The sequence below is a fragment of the Melospiza melodia genome, chromosome 2 (assembly GCF_035770615.1).
Source record: "Melospiza melodia melodia isolate bMelMel2 chromosome 2, bMelMel2.pri, whole genome shotgun sequence".
NCBI lineage: Eukaryota > Metazoa > Chordata > Aves > Passeriformes > Passerellidae > Melospiza > Melospiza melodia.
The window spans coordinates 25,339,336-25,361,866 of NC_086195.1; the positions used below are offsets into that span (position 1 = coordinate 25,339,336).

Consider the following 22,531-nt stretch of genomic DNA (forward strand, 5'->3'; position numbering starts at 1 on the left):
TTCATGGCAGAGCTCAGTTTATTGATGACAGAAATAACCATAACTTTATACATTTAACACTAAATAAAAACAGCAGAATGTACAAATCTGATTCATTATGTACAGGAATTCACTAGGAATACTTAATGAACAGACACTTCTCATTAACTTTATTAAAAAAAAAATCAAATACCAACTGCATATTTGCAGTCTGACTTTTGCAGGAGGGTAGTGAATGTCTTAAGTGCTGAAGTCCAAAGAAAAACGTAAGGCAACCCCACAGAGATGGGAACAGCAAAGCCAAGAGTGACACTCCCCACTTACCTCACACCGTTCTGAAAAGGTAAGGCACAGCATGTAAAGAAAGGGGTGCCACAACATTCAGCTTTGACATTCCTGGCTGATTCTCCTTTAGAAAACAACCTTCTGGTATTAGTTTGGTTGGTGGTTTTTAAACAGCAGATCATTGAGTCAGTAAAAGCATTCTGACAGTGAACAAGAAGGCTCCAAAATTCAGATTCACTTTTGCTTCTTCCATAGGTTGGGCAAATAAATAAATGCACCAAAGATTAAACTAAGGTGCTGGTAATATTTTTTTTGTAAGGTAACATACTAAATATACAAATAATGTTCTAGCACTATTTACAGCTATTTTTCCTTGAACACTTTTTCACTTTAGTAATACATAATTATTTTTAGGATACAAACATTGAAGTAAGTTTTCAAGTTTATCTAGTGCTTTTAAATCTTTTTCCATCATAATGGCAGTATTTTAATTTTAAGCAGGATGGCTATCTCCAGATTCTTTACCATACAAAAATTCAAGTTACAGCTAGCAGTAATTTTTTTTAATATTCATTTTAGTTTTACTCCATTTGGTAATTAGAAAATAATACAATTGTAAAGGGGTGCAGGATATATAAATAACTACATTATTTCTCTGAAATAAGACCCTGACTTTTGAAATAGGCATCTACAAATTAATTTGAATCCAAGACTCAAACATAAAAAATTTTCAACAACTGCTTATCTACAGAATTGCAAAGTATAAAAAGAACAGTCCATTCTGTAGCTTAGTAGACAGATATCCACATAGTTAAATAAGATGAAAAGTAGAAATACTAATTCAAATGAGGTGGTTACTTTGCCACAGGGTTTGCTGAAATTTTGTTCAGTGGATCTGTTTCACAGGTAGCAGAGTTATATGCATGTCACTTTCTTTACGAAATTTACCCTGCAGTATTACAAGTTTCTGGCTGCTCTTACTGCTGTCCAGGTTAGGAAACCTGATACCACTATAGACTGAGAAGAATTTAAAGACTACAGCTCTGATTGTTCACATGCAAAGCACTTTCAGTTTCCTTGACAGACATGCTGCTTGCTTAAAAAAGCCACACAGCAACAAAGGAACCTACACTTGTACAGATTAAGGTGTGCCCTGTTTGTGGTACTGAACCAGGGACACAGAAACCTGGGCCAAGCACAGCTGTCACTCACACTTACCTGCAGGAATGCCCAGTAAGGATTTTTCCAACTATGCGGTGTAACATCAGCTATCAACTGGATCTAGAAGTATTTCTCTTAAAGCAGCAGTAATAAGGTCTTCTACAGATTCTGGTAATTTTGAGATAATTTAATTTTTACCGCATCCTAAGATTTTCATATTTCCCTACCCTGATACTGCCATGTGTCCTGCTTGGGAATTAGCAGGGTTCCTCCTTTCAATACAAGATCAGTCCATAACCTTCCTTAGTTCCTGAAAAAGTGTGCCATTTGACCTTTCTCCTTTGACAGTTTCTACATCAAATGTAAAGCAAAAACAGAAGCATCCCTCATGAGGCTGCCTGCACTGGGGTCACACATCAGTGCTGGCAATAGCTCCAAGCAAACATGGAGCTAAACGTGGCTGTGTACAGAGGCTGTGGTGCAAACTCCTCCCTCACAAAGAAAAGGAGTTTACTTCTCTAAGCAGCCTCCATGGGGTGGGCTGTCCTCTGGTCAACTTCAATTCACAACCATCTAGGAGAACCAGATCACAACCATCTACCTGCCCATTATCTATAAAGCATTTTACAGCATTTTGCTGAACCTTGGACCAGCCACGCTCACACCTGGAATTTAGGTAAGTTCTTCAGAACTGGAATTCACTAACTACCAATGGTGCATTTGCCCAGAGAAAAAAGCTTCAGTTTTTTTGTATGCCACATGAAGCACAAGCCTACACAAAGCATTCTACCACCTCCCTTGTCTTGGGAGTAAACAGACAGCATCCAAAACAGGAAATTTGCTCACAAACTTGATGAAATGCACATCAAAACAAACAACCTACCAATAGCTGTGCATTTCTAGTTTTTAGTGCAGCCTTTTTATGTGTTTTTCTTTTTAATTTTTCAAAGTTACAGTATGATACTTTATGACACAAAAAACATTATTATAACCTTTTTGTTTTCTTTAAAGTTACAGCCACTATAGAAATCTTAGCTTTCAAAGCCTTGGCCCACACTGGAGTATTGGTACTTTTTCCATCTAATGCGTGGTGCAGTATTCTGTCATCACAACATTCAGTACTGAGGATTAACCATTTGGAAACAGGCATCACTGAAAGCCTCAGGTAAACCATTTTACACTTGGCTCTCACAGATACACAGCCTCACCCCTCTTGCTCCCTCATACACTAAATCGACTCTGTTGTTGTTACATGGGCCACCTCTACTTCTACAGTTTCAATGGCCTGTGTCACTTCAGCCATTTTCTGTCCCTGCTGCTGTGCCAGTACATAATTTACCACCTGCATGATGCTTTGGTCAGAAAGGGTGGAGACCGACGTGCACTCCTCAGTAGCTGCAACTGCTTCGATGGCTTCCAGCGTCTCTCCTGTCACCACCACAGTCTCGCCCTCGCCAGCGCCAAAGCTGATCTCGGTTTCCTGCTCCTGTATGTCCGAGGCTAAGATGCTGATGGCGTGTTCCACCTGCGTCCCCTGGTTGTGAAACTGCAGGGTGTCTTTCTCCAGCATGATCTTGCAGGGGATGTAGTCCCTGTGGAGCTTGGTCATGTGCTTGCGCAGGGTGCGCGCGTCGATGTAGGCCTCGTTGCACACGGGGCACACGTAGGGCCGCTCGCCCGTGTGCGTGCGCACGTGGCGCTTCAGCGAGCGCGCGTCCGCCCACGCCACGCCGCACGTCAGGCACTCGAACGGCTTCACACCTGGGGACACAGCAAGCAAAGGTCACAGCACTGGCCTGCAGCCACAGGGAGAGCAGCAGGGTGGGGAACACAGCAATGCTGAGATGTTTGCATGTAAGAAACAGATCCCACAGCAATGCTGTGATGTTTGCATGTAAGAAACAGATCCCACAGCAATGCTGTGATGTTTGCATGTAAGAAACAGATCCCACAGCAATGCTGAGATGTTTGCATGTAAGAAACAGATCCCACAGCAATGCTGTGATGTTTGCATGTAAGAAACAGATCCCACAGCAATGCTGAGATGTTTGCATGTAAGAAACAGATCCCACAGCAATGCTGAGATGTTTGCACGTAAGAAACAGATCCCACAGCAATGCTGAGATGTTTGCACGTAAGAAACAGATCCCACAGCAATGCTGTGATGTTTGCACGTAAGAAACAGATCCCACAGCAATGCTGTGATGTTTGCACGTAAGAAACAGATCCCACAGCAATGCTGTGATGTTTGCACGTAAGAAACAGATCCCACAGCAATGCTGTGATGTTTGCACGTAAGAAACAGATCCCACAGCAATGCTGTGATGTTTGCACGTAAGAAACAGATCCCACAGCAATGCTGTGATGTTTGCACGTAAGAAACAGATCCCACAGCAATGCTGAGATGTTTGCACGTAAGAAACAGATCCCACAGCAATGCTGTGATGTTTGCACGTAAGAAACAGATCCCACAGCAATGCTGTGATGTTTGCATGTAAGAAACAGATCCCACAGCAATGCTGAGATGTTTGCACGTAAGAAACAGATCCCACAGCAATGCTGTGATGTTCGCTGTCGCAGACATCTTTTATGAAAAATCCTTTCTTTAGGATTTTTCCTCCTGAGAAGCTGAGAGGCCACAAGAACAAAATGTAAACAATGGTTATCTGCTGCTGTGGAATGGAACAGGTGCATCTGAGATTGTTTCTAATTAATGACCAATCACAGTCCAGCTGGCTCAGACTCTCTGTCCGAGATACAAGCCTTTGTTATTCATTCCTTCTTTTTCTATTCTTAGCTAGCTTTCTGATGAAATCTTTCTTTCTATTCTTTTAGTATAGTTTTAATATAATAAATATCACAAAATAATAAATCAAGCCTTCTGAAACATAGAGTCAAATCCTCATCTCTTCCCTCATCCTTGGACCCCTGTGAACACTGTCACAGTTTGCCGTGTAAGAAAGAGATCCCACAGCAATCCTGTGATGTCTGGCATGTAAGAGATTCCACAGCAATCCTGTGATGTTTGCCATGTAAGAAAGAGATCTCACAGCAATCCTGTGATGTTTGCTGTGTGGCAAAACATCATTTTACCATTTCTGTGTAACCATATAATGCAAGCATAATGCATTCAGTAGTTACGATTCTCCACAAGTGCCCAGTCCAATCCAACACTTTACTTTGAAAAACTTGTCAAGATTGCTTTTAATGCAGTTTCTTCCTCATTTTAAGTGTATAAAGCTTAATGGAATTCTGATAATTTTGATGCCTTTCTGAAGCCATGTTTTACTTCACAGAATTTGTCACTTGCATTTCTAGTCATCCTTTGCTTCTGCCAATCTTTCTGTAGACCTACAGCTTTACCCTTCTCTTCACTGCATGTGTTCAAATACAGCACCTGATGTTTGTATGATCTTATTTTCCCTTGTAACATCTGAGTTCTGTGGTCTGTGGTGGTGACAAACACCATCTCACTAGTGGCTTTTCCTCTCTGACAGTTGCTGTAGATTTAGGCTAAGTACCTACTACAGGACACTTTTGCTGTTTAAAAACACAAAATCTCTATTTCAATAGTTAAACAGCTGTGAGATTTAAGAGCTCTTAAAAAGAAGACATGCTTCAAAAAAAAGTGGTTTTTGCCCTGGGACGGGAGAATATAGACTCCCAACACAGCTGAAAGAACCAAATACTCGAAAATCAATTTCATACTTTACCTCTAAAGTAAAAATGCACATAATTCTTTAACAAGAAAAAAAAAGTTTTCATATTTTCTCCAAACATCATACAATTTATCACTTGTCACAAATTAAGAAGTTGATCCATTTCCAATATTGGTTCTTTTTTTCTTTTTAAATTTAGGCCAATCATTCTCCTGTCTGAAGAGTAGTTTGTTAACTGTGTGTGCCTTTGAAAATCGAGAATGTTTTAGTGCATCCGGTTCTTTGCCAGATTTACCTCTCTTAGTCACTTGTAAAAATGTTCCTCTTCTATTCAGGTACTGAGGACAAATTGGCACAGTCCCTGTGTGTGACTGGAGCTTTAGAAAGACCCCCAACAGCAACCTCTGGCAATCACTGACAGCAAGTTACCAAACGAGGTTTCACACAGAACTGGAGAATCTGTAAAAACTCTTCCATGTCTTGCCAGACAGGACACACAGACTCAAAGAAACAATTACCCCTTGCACATTGTGTTTTTAGGGGTTTGGGGATGTAATGACTATTTGTGTTCTACATACCTTCATGATTGTTCATGTGTCTCCTATATTCCCGGAGCTGTGTGAATTTTCTTCCACAGTGCTCACAAACTCGTTCCAGATTTTGTTTTGCTCTTCCTTTCTTACCATGTGTGGCTTTCTTTACATGTCTTCTGTACAAAGCTTTCTCATAAAATTCTTTTCCACATACATTACACCTAAAATGTGTTAATGTGAGAAATCTATTAAAACCATTATTGTACACTTCTGTGTTTTAAGCCAAAATGCATTTTATTTACGGTAGGCAAAGGTTAAGGGCAATACTGTCTTATATGGTAAGTAGTTCCATAATTAGAAGTAATATTGTTGGATTTAACTATATTTCCTCTTATCCACAGCCACAAAGCTTCCACTAACCCACTTCCTTCTAGAGAAGTGAGATGACATAAGTTTCTAACTGCACTGATTGTATTTATCCTTTTATGACTTCACGTCTTAGTTCCAGCACTGTGTCCCAAGTTAGGAGCCAACCCACACTATGTAAAGCATCCTCGAATATTCAAGACCCTAATCACCATCAATCCATTGATACTTCAAAAGTGGACTAGGCAGTGCCTTGTTGACAGGCTGTAGATCTCTATAGCCTCACTTTGAGGTATATTTCAGTGTTACATATGCATATTTCAGTGTTATATATATATATATATATATTTTGGTACATTTCAGTTGTTAAATTAATTTCCTCTTACCTATAAGGGTCTGTGACAGAATGAGACTTTACATGAGAGTACCAGTCTTTCTTCCAGCTGTAACATTTCCCACAGAACTGACACTGAAATGGCTTCACACCTAAATGTTTATTCATATGCTGCCGAAGATCCCGAGCTTCATAGAAACTCTTGTCACACCTGTAACAGGAGAGGTTTTAGCATCCCATACAAGAAAGGCATTGATTTCAAAGGCACTGGGACCCTCTTCTTTAATAGCAATCAAGACTGAGAACACCTACTGCATCATCAGTATTTATTTAAAACACAATCCCACTCTAGACTAGGAAAAATTTATAAGAACAGCAGCTTATTTGAAAGCCTGGAATAAAACTTGAGGACCTCTGAAACCCTTTTGTCTGTTTTTGAGTAACTACATTCTTTCTGCAGTTTTAATGGTGAATATTCAAAGGCAAACCAACTGGGAGACATGAGAAATTTGTATTATACCATATGAACCTATGAGGACAGTAACAGCTGCTTCTTTCCTTAACCAAAGAGGACTGATACAAAGATAACTAGAATTTGTTGTTTTTAATGCTCAAATGTAGGGTTTTTTAGAAAATAAAAAATCTCCAATTTATAATCCTACAAGAAAGCACCTGAAAGTATCAATACTTGTTCTTTAGCTTGCTGCTTGTACACATCTTAAACCCAGGCTAACTTAGGGTTTTCCTTCACTTATACTTTGCCATAGTTGGACTACACAGCTCCTCTTGGTATGAAGACTACAGAGTCTGATCTAATCCAAAACATGGTTTCTCCCTTTGAAAGAAATTCTGCTGCTCATCTCTCTCTCTTCTTCATGTAACAACAAACAGCTGCATGACTCAAGAAAGGACAGAGGCAGAGCAATCAGCAAGCAAAGGTGGCTGATTCAACTTCTACTGGAATGAGGGAATCTGAAAATGAGAAAAACTTTCACACAGCAACAAAACATTGATATTACACTGCCTGAATAATGGGCATTCTGGAGAGAAAAAAAGTTGACTTTGCTTTTGAGGGAGGGAAAAAAAAGGTAACAGTCCTTGAGCCACACAACCAACCTCCTCCTAGGCTGGAAAGTCTCACCACTCCAGTTCAAATGGGGCTCTCAGGGACCCTCAGTTTGCACATCCACTTAAAATAATACCAGAAAGATCCCACAGGGGCTTGAATGGGGTTGGCACTTGGTGCTCTCTCTCCAAGGATTGTGTATTTGGAAAAGCCATTGGAGAAGTAAAAAACGGAAGCAACCACCATACGTTGTCATGCATTACTGCAGTTTAATCAAACACATACTTCACTGCAAAACTTCCAGGAACATTTTTAGGACAATAATTAATGATCAGCTTTGCTCAACTGGGCCAGAAGTTCAGACTGAAGCCTGACAGGGAGGTTTCCATTCCAAGCCACCAAACTAAAAACTGAAGTCTGGTTATTGCTTAGTGAAGGTCTCTAAACCACCAGTGGCAACATGAATTATATCCTTAGCAGAGACCTTTGCTGGAAAAGCAGAAAGGACTGTGTCTGTTTAGAAGAAACTGGGGAGTCAAAATATATTCTCTGTCAAGGTGATCTCTTGCATGCATGGTCCTACTGCCTTGAGTAAAAAAATTTTTGTTTTATAAATATACTTCACCTTCAAAACTAAAATTCCCTTCCATAGTACGTTTCATGAAACAGTGTCTGTGCACCCTATTAGCTCTGTTCTCTGTATTTTTAGAATTAATGCTTTTAGCATTAAAAATCACTAAATATAAACATTGTTGACAGAACTGAAATAAGTTTTCATAATTTAGAAAATATTACTTTTGCTAGTATGCAGCAGCAATGAGATACTTTAAATAACTCTTTAGATTATTGCTTTCTTTAAAACCTTGAGTTGCTACAGGCAATAATATAAATTGTACCACTCCTCTTAATATCTGACAGAGCTTCCCAGGGAATCATTGTGAGTTCCAAAATTAAACATTATTTGTCCTTCTGCAGGGCACTTAAAAAGTTCCCTGTAGTCTGTTTGGTCATGGAAGAAGTATCCATGTTTTGCTAATGCACTAAGATCACACTTTCCAGTTACTGTTTCTGCTTTGCTAAAGTCCACAATGCTGTCATGTAAATAATAGTAAATTAGGAATAAAATAGAATAAAAATAAATTAAGAATAAAAACAAATGTTATTCATTGCAGTATTGAAGTGGTCATATATGTTTTATAATGAAGAAAGTGCAACAGTCAGTGAGTCTCAGTCTGCAATGTTCCTAAACACAGCCATGTCTCAGCAAACACTGAACACAAGTGCAGGACATTGCAGACCCTACAGCTTCAAATCCATGAAATCCACTATCACACTACAAGAGGGCAAACCAGGCTGAAGGCCCCTGGCCTCTTACAACCTTACACTCTTTTATCTGACCTACAAAAAAAGCTGTATACCCACACAGCTACTGATTATAGCACCAATTACAGTGCAAAGTCATTAGAGAAGAGCTGCAAGAAACTAGAGCTGGGTAACAGTTTAAAACCAAGCCTTTGCTCTCCAGCATGTATTTACAAAATGCATTTTTATTCTCATGCTTCCCAAGTCTTATCCCAGGCCAGTGGAACAGTTTTATGCTACAACAAGGAGCTGCTTTCAATCTTGAAAATGATTGGGATCCTTAATACCAAGAAAAAAGCCCACCAAACCCACCCATCACCTGACTTACTGAGTACACTGATATCCACGAACTTCAGGCTTTGGCTGATGCTTCTTTATGTGTTTACTGAGTCCTGATGCCCTGTGGAAAGATTTTCCACAGATGGAGCAAAGGTATTTGGATTCTCCTAGCAAAAACAAAACAAAACATGTTAGCAAGCCATGCCTCCATTTCTCTGGAGTGCTTTGTGAGACAGGTTTTAATTCATATATAACTTACCTGAAGTAATCAGAGCAGTACTACAAAGTGAGGTTTGTTTAACGGAATTTTTAAGTGTATTTTGTATGTGCTAATGTAATAATACACAAGGGGGGAGTAGCAACTCTAAATTAATTTATTTCATATTTTTAAACATAGGTACATTGCTGAAACTATGATTTAGGAGGAAAAGTGAGCAGCCTAAAAACCTGCCTTCTTGTATGAAAAAAACCACAACTGCCTGTGCTTATGTATTATCCAACTTCTTCAGAAACACAGCATTGCTTACGGACTACTGCTTATATCTTGCATTTGTGGAAAAACACCTTAAAATAAAGGTTTGTGCTCCATTTCATCAACACAGGAGTGATGACTACTAATACAAATACCTTAATTTCAGGAACAAATTATCCTAATTGAGTATCTCTCTTGATTCTGCTCAGCCCAGGAAAGCAGAAACACAGACAACCTTTACAAATTACAATTTTAAAACACTGCTTGTATTGAATCATTATATTGCCATTTTTCACATGCTAAGATCTTTCAAGACACTAGGCTTTACAAAATGTCAGTATTACTACAGAAAATCTTGTAAAACATATCTGGAGATTCTGAGAGATTTAACTTAGCATGTTTTCCTGTAAAAGGACAGGCTGGGAGATGAAGTGCACTAGAACATTCCAGCCTGTTGCCTATTTCCTGTTGAACTGACATGATGCAGGCATTAAACACGTACATAAAACCACAGGAACAGACCAACCACAATTCTCCATTCTTGTATAGAACATCTGCATAATAACACTAAACTATGGTTTAGCCCCAGAAAACTACTTACCTCTATCTCAGCTGCCTGACCAGAAGAAAAAAAACCAAACTACCATTTATTTTTTAAACAGTTTCTTTTGACACTGAAGAACAACATTAACGTTCAGCAGCATAAAACAGCCAAGCAAAGGAAAAGGATTTCCTTTTTCATCACTTACCTGTATGAATGCTCATGTGCTCCTGAAGACTTCTTTTTGTGACAAAAGACTTTTCACACAAGTCACACTTGAACTGTTTCTGTACTTCATGGAGAGCTAAGTGCATTTTCAATCCATGCTTATATGTAAAGGTCTTTCCACAAACCTAAAAAAATCCATACGTGGTGGAATAGGACAAATAAAACTAATTATGTAATAGGTGTTTAACTTCAAACAGAACAAAACTTCCTGTATCTCTTGGGAACTAGCATGGACAAGTCTGTGATTTTGCACCAGTGATAGAACTGGTTTATTAAAAAAAGGAAAAACCGAAGGAAGACATTGTTCTAGACACCAGAATATGAACTTGCACAACTCATGCTCATTGTAGTTTTCTCACTCTTGGACTGTAAGCAATTCCATCATGAATGTTACACTAGTTTTCCCTATTGAAGTGACCAAATGAAGTGACCAAGACTAACATAAACTTAAGCAGAGCATCGATACCAAAATATTGGTAATAGAGAGCATTACAAATGTGATTAGAGAGCGAAAGGACTTTACCTTGCACGCGTGGGGTTTGACACCTGTGTGTTTAAGCATATGTATTCTGAGGGAATAGAGCTTGGGCAGAGTCCTCCCACAGATGTCGCACACGAACTCCCGTTTCGTCCTGCCTTTCACCGAGGACACGCTGCTCCCCTCGGCCCCCCCGGCTGCAGCGCCGGCCTCCGTCTTCCGCGTGTGCCGCACCAGGTGCGCCCGCAGCGAGGCGCCGTACTGGAACTCCTTCTTACACAGCTGGGACAGACAAGATCACAAACTCACTCTGCATGTAACACTCAGAAGTATTAAAAAAAACAAACATGTTTTTAAAATGTTTTAAGTACAGTAATATGATGAATTAAATCCATAACCCAACTCCTGAGGTTAATGAATAGTTCTAAATTTTTATTTTATAGCTACTGACAGGACCACTGATGACTTCCCAGTGAGACTAACTTTCAGTCTAGACTAAACACAAATTTACTGGTAGGGTTAAAAGCAAATCCCATGCCAGCACTGTCTTGAGCAGCAAGTCACACACTACTGTCAGGCCAAGTGGCTGCACTCCATTCTACCTCACCCCAGCCAGATCAAGGCTATATCCAACTCTGAAATTGGTAAGGAAAATAAACACATATACCAAAAAAGGCAACAAATATAATTACTAATATAATTACAGAATTAATTTTCATAAGGAGGAAGATTTACACAGAAAAAAACCAAACCCAACCCCTCAACTTACTGGGCATTTATATTCTTTAGACCTTTCATGTTTCAGTGTGTGCATTATGAGTGCATAGCGCCGCTGGAACACCATTCCACAGTCAGTGCATTTGTGCTGCGCTTCCACTTCGTTATTTTCCGTGGTCTCTCTTTTGGGCTGTTTCATTTTTTTCCCTCTTTGTACCAGCTTCATGGCAACCTAAGTTGGAAAAACAGAACCTATTAATGAATTTTACTGCATTGTACTTCATACCTTGTCTGAAAGTTTGCATTAAAAGCTGACGTTGTTTTTCTGTAATACCTCCTAATTGTGTTCAGCAGACTTAGCTGCTTGAAAGTTACCTTGTTTCCGTTTACTACAAAACTACAGATCTCAAGGAGAGTGAAAAACCATTCTTTTTTAAAACCATAAGCTTACTATGACGATGGTCACCCAGTGACTTACCAGTTCAGGGACAATGAACTCTCCAGCCCTGAGTCACTGCCTAAGTGACAGCTATGGGATAGTTACAGGAGAATCACAGAGTACTGCCAGTCGGGATTTCTATCAAGTTGAGAGCATTCCAGCTTTCCTAGAGATTTTTATCTAGGAATAAGGCACTAGTGGGTTTTTTTATGTGGTATTGGCACATATGCTAGTGCTACCTGGAGCTGATAATCTCATCTTCCTTTGTAGAAACTTGCTGCCAAATTCTTTAGAAACCAAATTCTAAGATATCAGGTTGAAATGCCCTGTATCAGGTGTGTCCCCTTTGGGTTCCTGAGAATAAGGCAAGGGAAAGAAGTACAGGCATCCCAATTTCTTCATCCTGTTCTCCCAACTGTTGTAGACAGATAGAAGAACTATAAAAGAAAGGCCTTATGAAATCAAGGCCTCACTTTGCAAAATTGCCAAAGCTGCCCTGTCACTTCTAAGAGCAGCTATCAAGCAAGTTCCCATATGAAGCCATTTTGAGAATGAGACATTTGTTAACAATCTATTCTAAGGGTGAAAAACAAATGCACCCACAATAACAAGGGATTTGTCCAACGAGAACCAGCAGAAAAAGTATGCAAACAATCCAAGAACAGAGATTTGATAGACAAGTAAATACTATTTACTAACCAATTAATTAGGTGGCAAGAAAACTACTAACCAATGGGAGTCAAACACAAGGTCTATGAAACCTGTATAAAATAAGGTATGTGAATAAAGATTTGGCTTTTCCTGCATTAAGAAAATGGAGTCTCACATGACTACTTCTAATACCCAACAAGTGAGGTATCTAGCGGGTTTTGAAAACATGCCAGCCCTTCCATGCCTCTGAAAACCACATTGAAACTCAAATTTTTAATGTATTTAAAAAAAATTTCCTGTTGCTCTGAAAAATTATGCAAACTTGGCTAAATTGTGAAACCACAAAAATAATTTTATTCAGTACCGGATTAGTAAGAGCTAGGAAAATAATTAATTCCTACAAAGCACACCTCATTCCAATATCTCCATGTCAGGTGCAAGTACTGTAATTTAAACCAGAAGCATTTTTCCTGCAATCTCTTTCCTGTTATTCTCCCAGCATCAAAACTGAGAACTCAGGAGAGTGTCTCCTTCCCAAAACTTATGACATCCCATGCCAGAGGGGGAGTTGAGGTATGCACAAAACACTAAAGGCTAAAAAACAAGTTAAGAAAGCAGAAACCTATTCCTGAGCCCAATCCTGAGCAATCATCCAAACTAATTTCTTTTTTCCATAGGTCTGTGCGCTTCTTCTGTCAAGGATCTGGATTTAAAAACTGCAAAATACTTTAACAGGAACTATTCCCAAAAGTAAATATTCCCCTTCCCAAAAGAGAACAAAACTGGGGTGCTCTTCAATCAGCATAAATAGGTTGCTCAAATATTTTGATTGTGCTACTTTTAGCATCTGGGCTTTAAGCTGTCCATCTGAAAAAATACACTAATGCTACAGTTTCTACTGATACCACATTGTCCTGTGTGTGGGACTGGTGGCTCTGGTACACAAAACTCTCAGGACTCCTTTGGAAATTATAATATAATTATTAATAGTTCTTCAGAAGACTTGCCCAACATGCAGTGAAGTGCACTCTGTTGCAAACTAAATGCATGATGCCCAGTGAGATGATTGTCAGCTGTCCAAAGGCACTGAAAGAGGAAAGGCTCTAAAAGGGGAAAGAGTAATAAGACTGCTTCATAAAAAAAAAAAATTGTAATTGGATTGGAGCTAGTTCAATTACTTAACATTTAGTATGTTCAGGTGCTAGAGTTTTTAACAAGTTTTTTGCTCTTTGGACCTTTCTTCTCATTAACCCCAATCAGAAGGCAGCAGGAATGCATTATTGTGACTCATTACTACATCTTTAGACCAACATGGGATGTAAAATTTTTCATTCCCAATGCTGTTCTCAAATCTGAACAAATGTGGGACCTCACTTCTCTAATAGATAAATAAATTTATGTATCTCTGACTGATGTACACATGAGCTAGCTCAGAATTAAATTCACAGATCATTAAGGATTTTGGGGAGCTGATACAACTTCTGTCCAACCATAAGAAGCTGTGAGAAGATACTCAACCTAGATTGTGGCCACTGAGCATTCTAAGAACCTTCCATATGGAAGGAATACTGATGCCAAGTCAATGCTTTTGGGATTTTGTTTGCCCAACTGTCACAGATAAGAAATTACTCTGGTAACTACAAGGTCTAATGACAGACAGAATACCTGCTGCACTGCAGATTTAGGATTTGTCTTTCTATTCTGCAGTTTTTTTTCAATTCCTTTATGCAGCCTGATGTATCCCCCCTCAGTGACAGAGCGCTGGCGAAGCTTGCTTTTGTAAGTATCATCCTGGCTGGAAGCAAGGCTCTCTGGCTGGGAAATGGAGCTGCTCTGCTCATCACTTTTTTGCTTGAGTGTCTCTGAGGAGTCTTCAGAAGCAGAGTCCACATGTGCTTTATCACTCTGATTTTGAGCTGCCTCAGTTTCCCCTTGGCTCTGTGTGTCCATGGCTTCCACAGCCGATGGCTCAGTGCTGAGTCTGTTGTAGAGGCTGTTTGGAATGCTCTTCACCAACTGGATCTTGATGTAATTTTCAGTTGTTTCACAAAGTTCCACAGGCTTGGAAGGATCACCTGCAGTGGCCTCCAGAGGCTCTGGGTGCAGTATGTCAGGCTGGGGTGCTGCTGCCTCCTCTGTCCCAGCAGAGGAAGGAGCTCCATTCACAGCTACAGGCACTTCACTGGCTGTGAGTTTAGGCTGCTCAACACCATCCACGGGCTGCACCTGCACTTCAGCCTGCTCTGCTAGATTTTGAGTTGACTCTACTGTTTGGATATCTCCCTTTTGGTACACTGTAATTTGTTTCTCTTCCATCTGTTTGTGCACATTCTCACAGATTTCAAGGACCTCTGACATGAAGAGATGCCGGGCGAGCATGGCCACTTCCGCCATGCTACAGAAGTCAAACGTTAATTCTGAAGTATAAGCAAATTCCAATAAAGGCAGGAAACTGGACTTGCAGAAACCTACCCGGAATAAAACAAGATATTAGAGCAAATAATGATGACCTGAAATTACCCCAAAAGATCCCATGATGAATACAACAGTTCACCTTTGATACAGTTAGGCCTGAAATTTAGAGCAAAACACACTTGGAAATAACAAGCCCATCACTGGCACTCAATTAATTGTCATTTACACTACAGCTTCCTCCTCATGTAGTTTCTATGTGTGGCTAAGCTCAGACAACTTTTCCAATAACTAAGTAGTACTGAAAGAGTTTGACAATAAAATTCTTTGAGGAATATTTCAAGATGCTGGGAGAGCCACAATACTTTTGGAGGAGATTAATTGAACCAAAGTCTTTCTGGATCTGCTACATTCAGAAAGTACTCAGGTCTTAAGTAACAAGCCATGTGGCAGAAAAATAAGGAAGTAGCTATTGAAAACAATAAAAATATGGATATATAGATAGATATGCTGAAATATAAGAATTTGGTAGAAGTGTACACAGTTGCATAAATAATAAATCAAATATTTAATGTGGGGACCCTTCTGGACCACCCTATTAGAAAATCATTGTTCATGCATGCCTATTATTCATGCAGAGACAGTTAATAAATGAGAAAGCAATGCAGAAGGCTTATGCTTTGTACACTACTCTTCATCACTACAAAGCTATTTTTAGAACACATATTTTAGCTCCTGTCTTGCATGTACCAGGTGTGAAAAATAAGCAGACATGTAAAATTCTGCTTCACAGAAATAAGAAGCAATTTAGCATTTGTTAAGTTAAACAACTCTCCAAGCAGCTTGTCAACATTCCTGCTTGATGTACTCAAGCATTTGATTTTGTTCCCTTTTTAACGTTTGTGACTAATACAAGGAGGAAACAGGCCTAAGCAAGGTAAAAATCCATCAGAAGCTTCTCAGAAATTTTAAGATTAAATACCACAGTCCATAGAAAATCATATTAGGCAAAATCAGAGTGATCACTTTTGCATTATGATCCACACAAAATACTTTGAGATTAAAACAAAGAAAAAAGCAAGATAAAAATTGGGTGTATTCAACACAAAAAAACCTGAATTAAATACTGTACACCTTAGGATATTATGATTTCTAGCTTTGAAACCCACAGCAATTCACCTGACAGATCCACTACAGCTTCATGACTAGTGACAGCTCCCTTTTCAATGAAGAGCTCTCGGAAGTACTCGCTGTTGGCTGCCAAGACAGATTTGTGAGCTTTGTACTCCTCTCCTTCAATCAGCAAAGTCACATCACAGAACTGATTGGAAAGCCTCTGCTGATTCAGTTGGTTTAAGACTGACAGACAATGTTTGGAAGATGACTGCTTCACAAGGCCCTTACTGTCAACCTGTCATGAACAACATTTGAGAACTTCATTACATTTAGATTGTGCCTTTTCAAGCATTCACACTGAAACACAGAAAAGGATTATTTTCTGCAACCATACAATCAGTTCAAGCCTGTAGAATATAGACCTTAACTTTACTATTGCTTTCTTTCTTTAAGTTTCACCCTCCCTCCAAACACAATTAAAACAGACTGGAAAAATGGGAAGACACATTCAAACAGCTCTTTGATTGTATTTTTCTATGCTACAGTCTGAAAAAGTTCAGAAATTCAAATGTCTTTATGTGCACGTGAGTCTGCAATTATGAACAAGAATTTTATATATTACTATATCATCATTTATTAAGGAAAATATATAGAGCCCATAAGAATCTTGTATGTGATGGCAATTGTAAGCAATGGCAATTTTGCCATTAATTTTATCTTAGATTCTATATGCATAATATATAGCATGATTTTATTTCTCAGCAATGATGTCCTATAATTAATTTCATAATATATACACCAGTATCCCATTTCTACACATTCAATATCTTTGGCAAAATGTATAGTCTTATTGTTGCAAGATTATCACACAATGGAAAAGAAGTCCATAACCAAGAATGCAGCAATAGAAAATGCAAATCCATTCAGATGTAAACCATGGTACTTACAAACACAAGCTCATGCTTTGCTATTGGTTTCTTCTTCACAGGCTTTGGGGATGCTGCTGGGACTGATGCTGTGTTACTCAATTCATCATCTGTTTCATTACTGTCTTCATGAGATTTTGCATCCAGTCCCAGCTCCTCCAGCATTTCAGAAGGATCTGAGAGAGATCTGGAGCGGTCTAGCTTTTCCTGGCACTTGCTGCATTCTTTAATGTAATCCTTAACCTGCTTAAGAATACCTAAGAAAAATCAATGGAGCTTGATTAGGCTTCTAATCTTAATTCAATTTACTATAAACAAATAACTATGTAGAAAATTAGCTAAACATCAATAATTAATAATCAAAAATATTACATACTAATCAAGCAAAATAAAGTCAGCCACCCACACTCTCCCTCTCTGATGTGATATTACCAATTCTGATTTTCTCACACCATTGCATAATATTGTCTCTACTGCTACTTTGAGACAGAACATTTAGAATGTCACTACATCAAGCAAACCCTCCTAGAAAGACTATTAAGGCTAAAAAAAAAAAAAAAAAGGTTCTTAGACATTTAGTCTCATCATCCCACATCAACGACAAATGTAATATAACCCTGTATTTAGCCCACACAAATGGCTTGTTCCTCCTGAAGAGGACAAAAATTGGAAGGCTCACTTATGAGCTTTTGCAAAATTGGGATCAACTGTGCTATATGCAATGACACTGATAGGTACTATTAACACTGATTTAAATCCACTGCTTATGGTTTTGGAATTTAAATAAATCAATTTTCCCCAAGTACTTTAATCAGTGGAACCAAATACAAATGACAGCACCTGAGGAAATAGCCTGAATTTGTGTCAGGGGAGGTTTAGGTAGGATTTTGGGAACAGGTTCTTCACCCAGAGGGTGGCTGGGCCCTGGAACAGCCTCCCCAAGGAAGCACTCACAGCACCAAGCCTGGCAGAGTTCAGGGAGTGTTTGGACAGTGCTCTCAGGAATGACTCTTGTGACTTTTGGGGATGGTCCTGTGCAAGCCAGGAGTTGTATTCAGTGATCCTTTGGGTCCCTTCCAACCCAGCACATTCTGCAATTCTGTAAATAATTTCAGATCCTCAGCAGGTCCTAACCACAGGGTCCCCTTCTGGATCCCAAGGCATTTTCCAAGCGTGGCTTTCAATCCAAATTTGTTCTCTTCACTAGGACAATATAAAGGCATTTACAGCAGCTGGGCCTCTATGGCTTAAAATCCAGCACTGCTCAAAACTTTGCTGACACAGACCAAGACTTGCTTGCTCACATCTCCTCAGAGCATGACTTGCACTATCATTAAATACCTCTCTCTGTAAGGATCAGGAAAACAGAGACTTAAAGGCAACCTGAGATATTAATGTCCATTTTAACAATTTGTACATCTCCTTGATTTCATCTGAAATAGAAGGAGGTCTCAGGCCTGCAGATCACATCCCTAACAGCCCTCCTGGCCCCTGAGGCATTGTCCAGCCCATGGCCTTGCAGTTACAGAACACACACCAGGCTGATGTCCACCTCAGGCTGACAGCTGGGCCAAAGCTGCTGTCCCCAGCAGCCAGAGAACACTGTAATGGCAGGGAAAACATTGTTTTAAGGGAGACCCGTGTAAGAAACATAAAACTTGAACTGAAAGCATGGAATGAATTTCAGTATTCTCAGTGTAAGAGAAGCAAGAGGATTTAGGGTGTGCAAATAAAGGTGATCAGTAAGATCAAAAGAACACAGAGTGCCTTCTCCTGACAAACAGAAGCTACACTGAGACCCATGGAGGAAGCTTCCAGCACAGGAAGATGCCAGAACAGTGCAATGCTGGGCAGACAATGAGAATGCAGATAAAGGCAAGGAAACAACCATCCGGAATGGGTATACTAGCTTTGAGATGCCAAATCCCTTCTTCATACAAAAAGATCATCAAGTCATTGAGATCTGGACTGGAGGGACTGGCTGCAGCTACAGCAAAATCTCTCCAACTGAAAATAGGGAAAACTAAAGCTGGAAATACAGACTTGCTGATGGATGAAGAGAGCAGGACAAGAGAAGCAATGCAGACACACACCGGGCCCATGGCAAGTGAAAAGCAGGTGATCTGTTTAATGGATACCCAGGGCTAAAAGCAGAACACCAAATCCAAAGGGAACAAGATATCAAGTCATTCCCTCAGGCAAAAGAATGTCCCAATTGGGAATTACTGCTGTTCAGGCAACACCATTTGTAACAGCTGTGGCATCACTCAGGACCCAGCTGAGAATTAGTCTGGTCTTTTCAGCTTCTCATTGCAAGAAAGAGACAAATAAAACAATGAGTGCCAGCACTGCCACCAGTGGCAGCTGTAGTACTTTAACACGAACACCAGCACATGCATGAATGAGGTACAGAGCTAACCCAGCCCATGTGGACTGGATTATCACCCTATCCCAAGGGCCCTGTTGAGATGTCACTGCCTTACCTGGGCTGCGTGCAGTACCTGGCGGGGACAGCTGTACTCTCTGTTTGCAGATATTCAAGGTACCACGGCCGGATCAGCAGCCCTGGACAATTTGCTGACCGAGAGGTACCATGCAGAGCGAGCCCTGCCCCTCGGGGTGTGACACAGCGTCACTGCCCACAGAGCACGCGCTCGAGGTGGCCTTTAAAGGCACCGGTCACGGCAAGGGACAGTCCCCTCCTGGTCCCGCCAGGGAGGGCGCACGGACATCCCTCCAGCAGAAGGGAGACATGGAACTCCTCGGGCGGGTGCAGGAGGGCAGCAAAGATGATTGAGGGACTGAACCATCTCTTTCACAAGGAAAGGCTGAGGGAACTGCACACGGTCAGCCTTGACATGAGACGACTGACAGGGCACCGCATTAATGTGTATAAACATCTAAACAGAGGCGTCAGGAGCATGGAGCAAGGTCCCGGCGGTGCCAAGCAATGGCACAAGAGGAAGCGAACAGAAAGAAACTAAAGCACGGGAGTTGCACGTGAACACGAGGACAAATTGTAAAGGTGGCTGTGCGCCGGCACAGGCTGCCCCGTGAGTCTCCATCGGGGGAGACGCTCGAGAACCGTCCTGTGCCATGCCTGGGATGACCCAGGGACCCACGGCGTCCCTTCCAGCCGCGGTTCGCTGTCTCGGTGCCCGCAGCCGCCCCCGCCCCGGGCTCACCTCTCCACCAGTACTTCTGCGAGAGCCCCTGCCAGGTCTGCAGCCGGGTGCGGTGCGCGCCGTCAGGCGCCAGGTGCGCGGCGCGGATGAGGCGGGCGCGGCGCTCGGCCTGCAGCACCACCTCCAGCTCGGCGAAGCGCTGCTGGTCGCGCTGCCGCCGCTGGTAGTACAGGGTGCCGCCGCGCACCACGTAGCAGGCGGCGGCCTTGCGGATCTTCCGCTTGGCGTTGCCCTCCGTGCCCGGCGCGTAGGGCTCCCGCTCGTTCGTCAGGTACCGCAGGATAGCCAGGTAGCTCTCCTCGCTGGACATCGCGCGGCAAGGGGCGCGGGTGCCGCCCCCGCGGCCGGGCTGCGGAGGAGCCTCCCGGGATAAGGGGAGGGGGCTCGGGATCGGCCCCGGCCCGGAGGGAGCCGCGCCCGGGGGGGAACTGGAGTGTCGCGGCCCGCGGCGGCGGGAGGGAGGGAGAAGCTCGGGCAGCAGCGGCGGCGGAAAGACAAAATGGCTGCTGCACAAACGGAAGTGAGGTGGGGCCGCGCGCGCGCAGGAGGGCCCGGGAAGGGGCGGGGGCGCGGGGGAGCGCCCGGGGGAGCGGGGCCGCCATCTTGGAACCGGGCAGGGAGAGCCCGGGCACAAGGGCGGGGCCGCCATGTTGGAGCCGGGCAAAGCCCTCTGCGGGGCGCGGCCGGGAACGCTCCCGGGGGAATCCCTGCACAGCCCCGGCTCCGAAACTGAAGCGGCTCCTGCTCCAGAACCGCCTCACGGGTAGAGCTGCGAGGGGAGTAGCGGGGCCGTTCGTGCCCATCAGGAGCAGGAGCAGCACCAGCGCGGGCGGGGCAGCCCCGCCTCGGGGCTCGGTGCGCGCTGTGCTGTTTGTAAGGGGCACGAAAGGAAAGTGAACTGCGCGTTTTGCTTGTCCGAGCTCTCCGCTGGCTGTTACACCCGTGACAGAGACACGCGAGGCGGGAGCCGGGGCTGCCGTGCCCAGGACAGCGCAGCAGCAGCGGCGGCAGCAGCAGCGACCCTTGCCCTGCGCTCGGTACCTGCGGGACTCTCCCGGAGCAGGGAGCCCCAAACACCGAGATACCGACCTGAGCGAGCGGGACCGGCCAAAGGCGCTGCTTATATAGAAAAAGGGTGCTGTATTTAGTTTTCCGGTTTATTATAATAATGGCAGTGGTGGAATACTGGAACAGGTGGCCCTAGGAGGTTGTGAATCTCTGTCCTTGCAGTTGTGTTCAAGACTCGGCTGGATACTAAGCAGTCTCATCTAAACAGACACGTTTTGGACAAAGAGTTGGAGTGGATGTCCTCTGGAAGTTCTCTTTAACCCAAATTATTTTTGTGGGTCTGTGACAAACGTGGGTACTCAATTTCTTCTGACAAATACTTGATAGAGCATCAATTACATTACATTAGGTAAACACAAGGGCTTATATTAAATTCCATCACTCATTCTATTACATCCATGTTTGAAGTGAATTAAGTGCTGTTACACCCTGCTCTGAGCAGCCTGTCTCACCCAGTGCATAGCTTGTAAGAGGAGTAACTTGATGGGCTGTTATTCTTTACTTCTCACCATATCAATCAGAATTCAGGAATAAACATCAAGGCAGAGTAATTGTGAAACACTTCTGTGCACCGCTGCAGTGACACCAGGCAGCCAAAGCCTGCAAACTTCAAAGCATTAAAAAATAATAAATTATTAATTAGTCATATCTGCCAATCAGTTTCTATATATATCATTAATGGTATTTCAAGCAGATGGTAAAAGCTCATCTTTATTTTCAGCTTCTTAGCTGAAAACATTCACAAGGACACATCTGGGGTACCAGGTGCCTTGTACAAGGCACTGATGTGATTTGTATAATCACTACTAGCACATGTAATTAAGTGTTTTCAGCCTTCAGTTTTAAACTATTAAAAATTCCTTTCCCTGTTAACCACAAGCAATTTTTCTTCCTCTCTTTTCCCCTCCAGTTTCTGTCTCCTTTGCTTTCAAATATGTTAACCAGTTTAAAAGCCTTTAATTTCTTTCTAAACGTGAGCAGCACTGGGTTGGTTTTTTTTATTGTTTCTTTAATATCAAAAAGCAGCCTTGTTTGGAAGATCATGGTGTAAATTCCATTAATAACATCAAGCTAAACCTTTTTTAAATGGGTTGCCTTCATCCAGACCTGTATCTATTTTACTAAAACTCAAAAGAGGTATAACTATAGCCCATTACCCACAGTGCCCATTACAGCCGTTGTTTTTGAAGCCCAGAAGGACTGTTGGAAGTTAAAACACAGCTGTCTTCTTGACTGGTGTAAGATAGCAAATCAAGTCCTCAAAGTATCAACAG

General features: G+C 41.8%; 1 protein-coding gene across 1 annotated transcript; it reads right to left on the reverse strand.

Annotated features, from left to right (window-relative positions):
* Window positions 1-20,664, reverse strand: ZBTB11 (zinc finger and BTB domain containing 11). The gene is made up of 11 exons (XM_063148166.1): window positions 20,190-20,664; window positions 17,026-17,261; window positions 16,142-16,373; window positions 14,216-15,018; window positions 11,513-11,692; window positions 10,789-11,025; window positions 10,246-10,390; window positions 9,074-9,191; window positions 6,370-6,528; window positions 5,663-5,838; window positions 1-3,186 (listed from the first exon to the last, which is right to left on the reverse strand). Exons 1-11 carry the CDS (start codon window positions 20,497-20,499, stop codon window positions 2,654-2,656), a joined length of 3,129 nt encoding a protein of 1,042 aa, XP_063004236.1. The 5' UTR covers window positions 20,500-20,664; the 3' UTR covers window positions 1-2,653.
* Window positions 20,665-22,531: the final 1,867 nt, after the last annotated feature.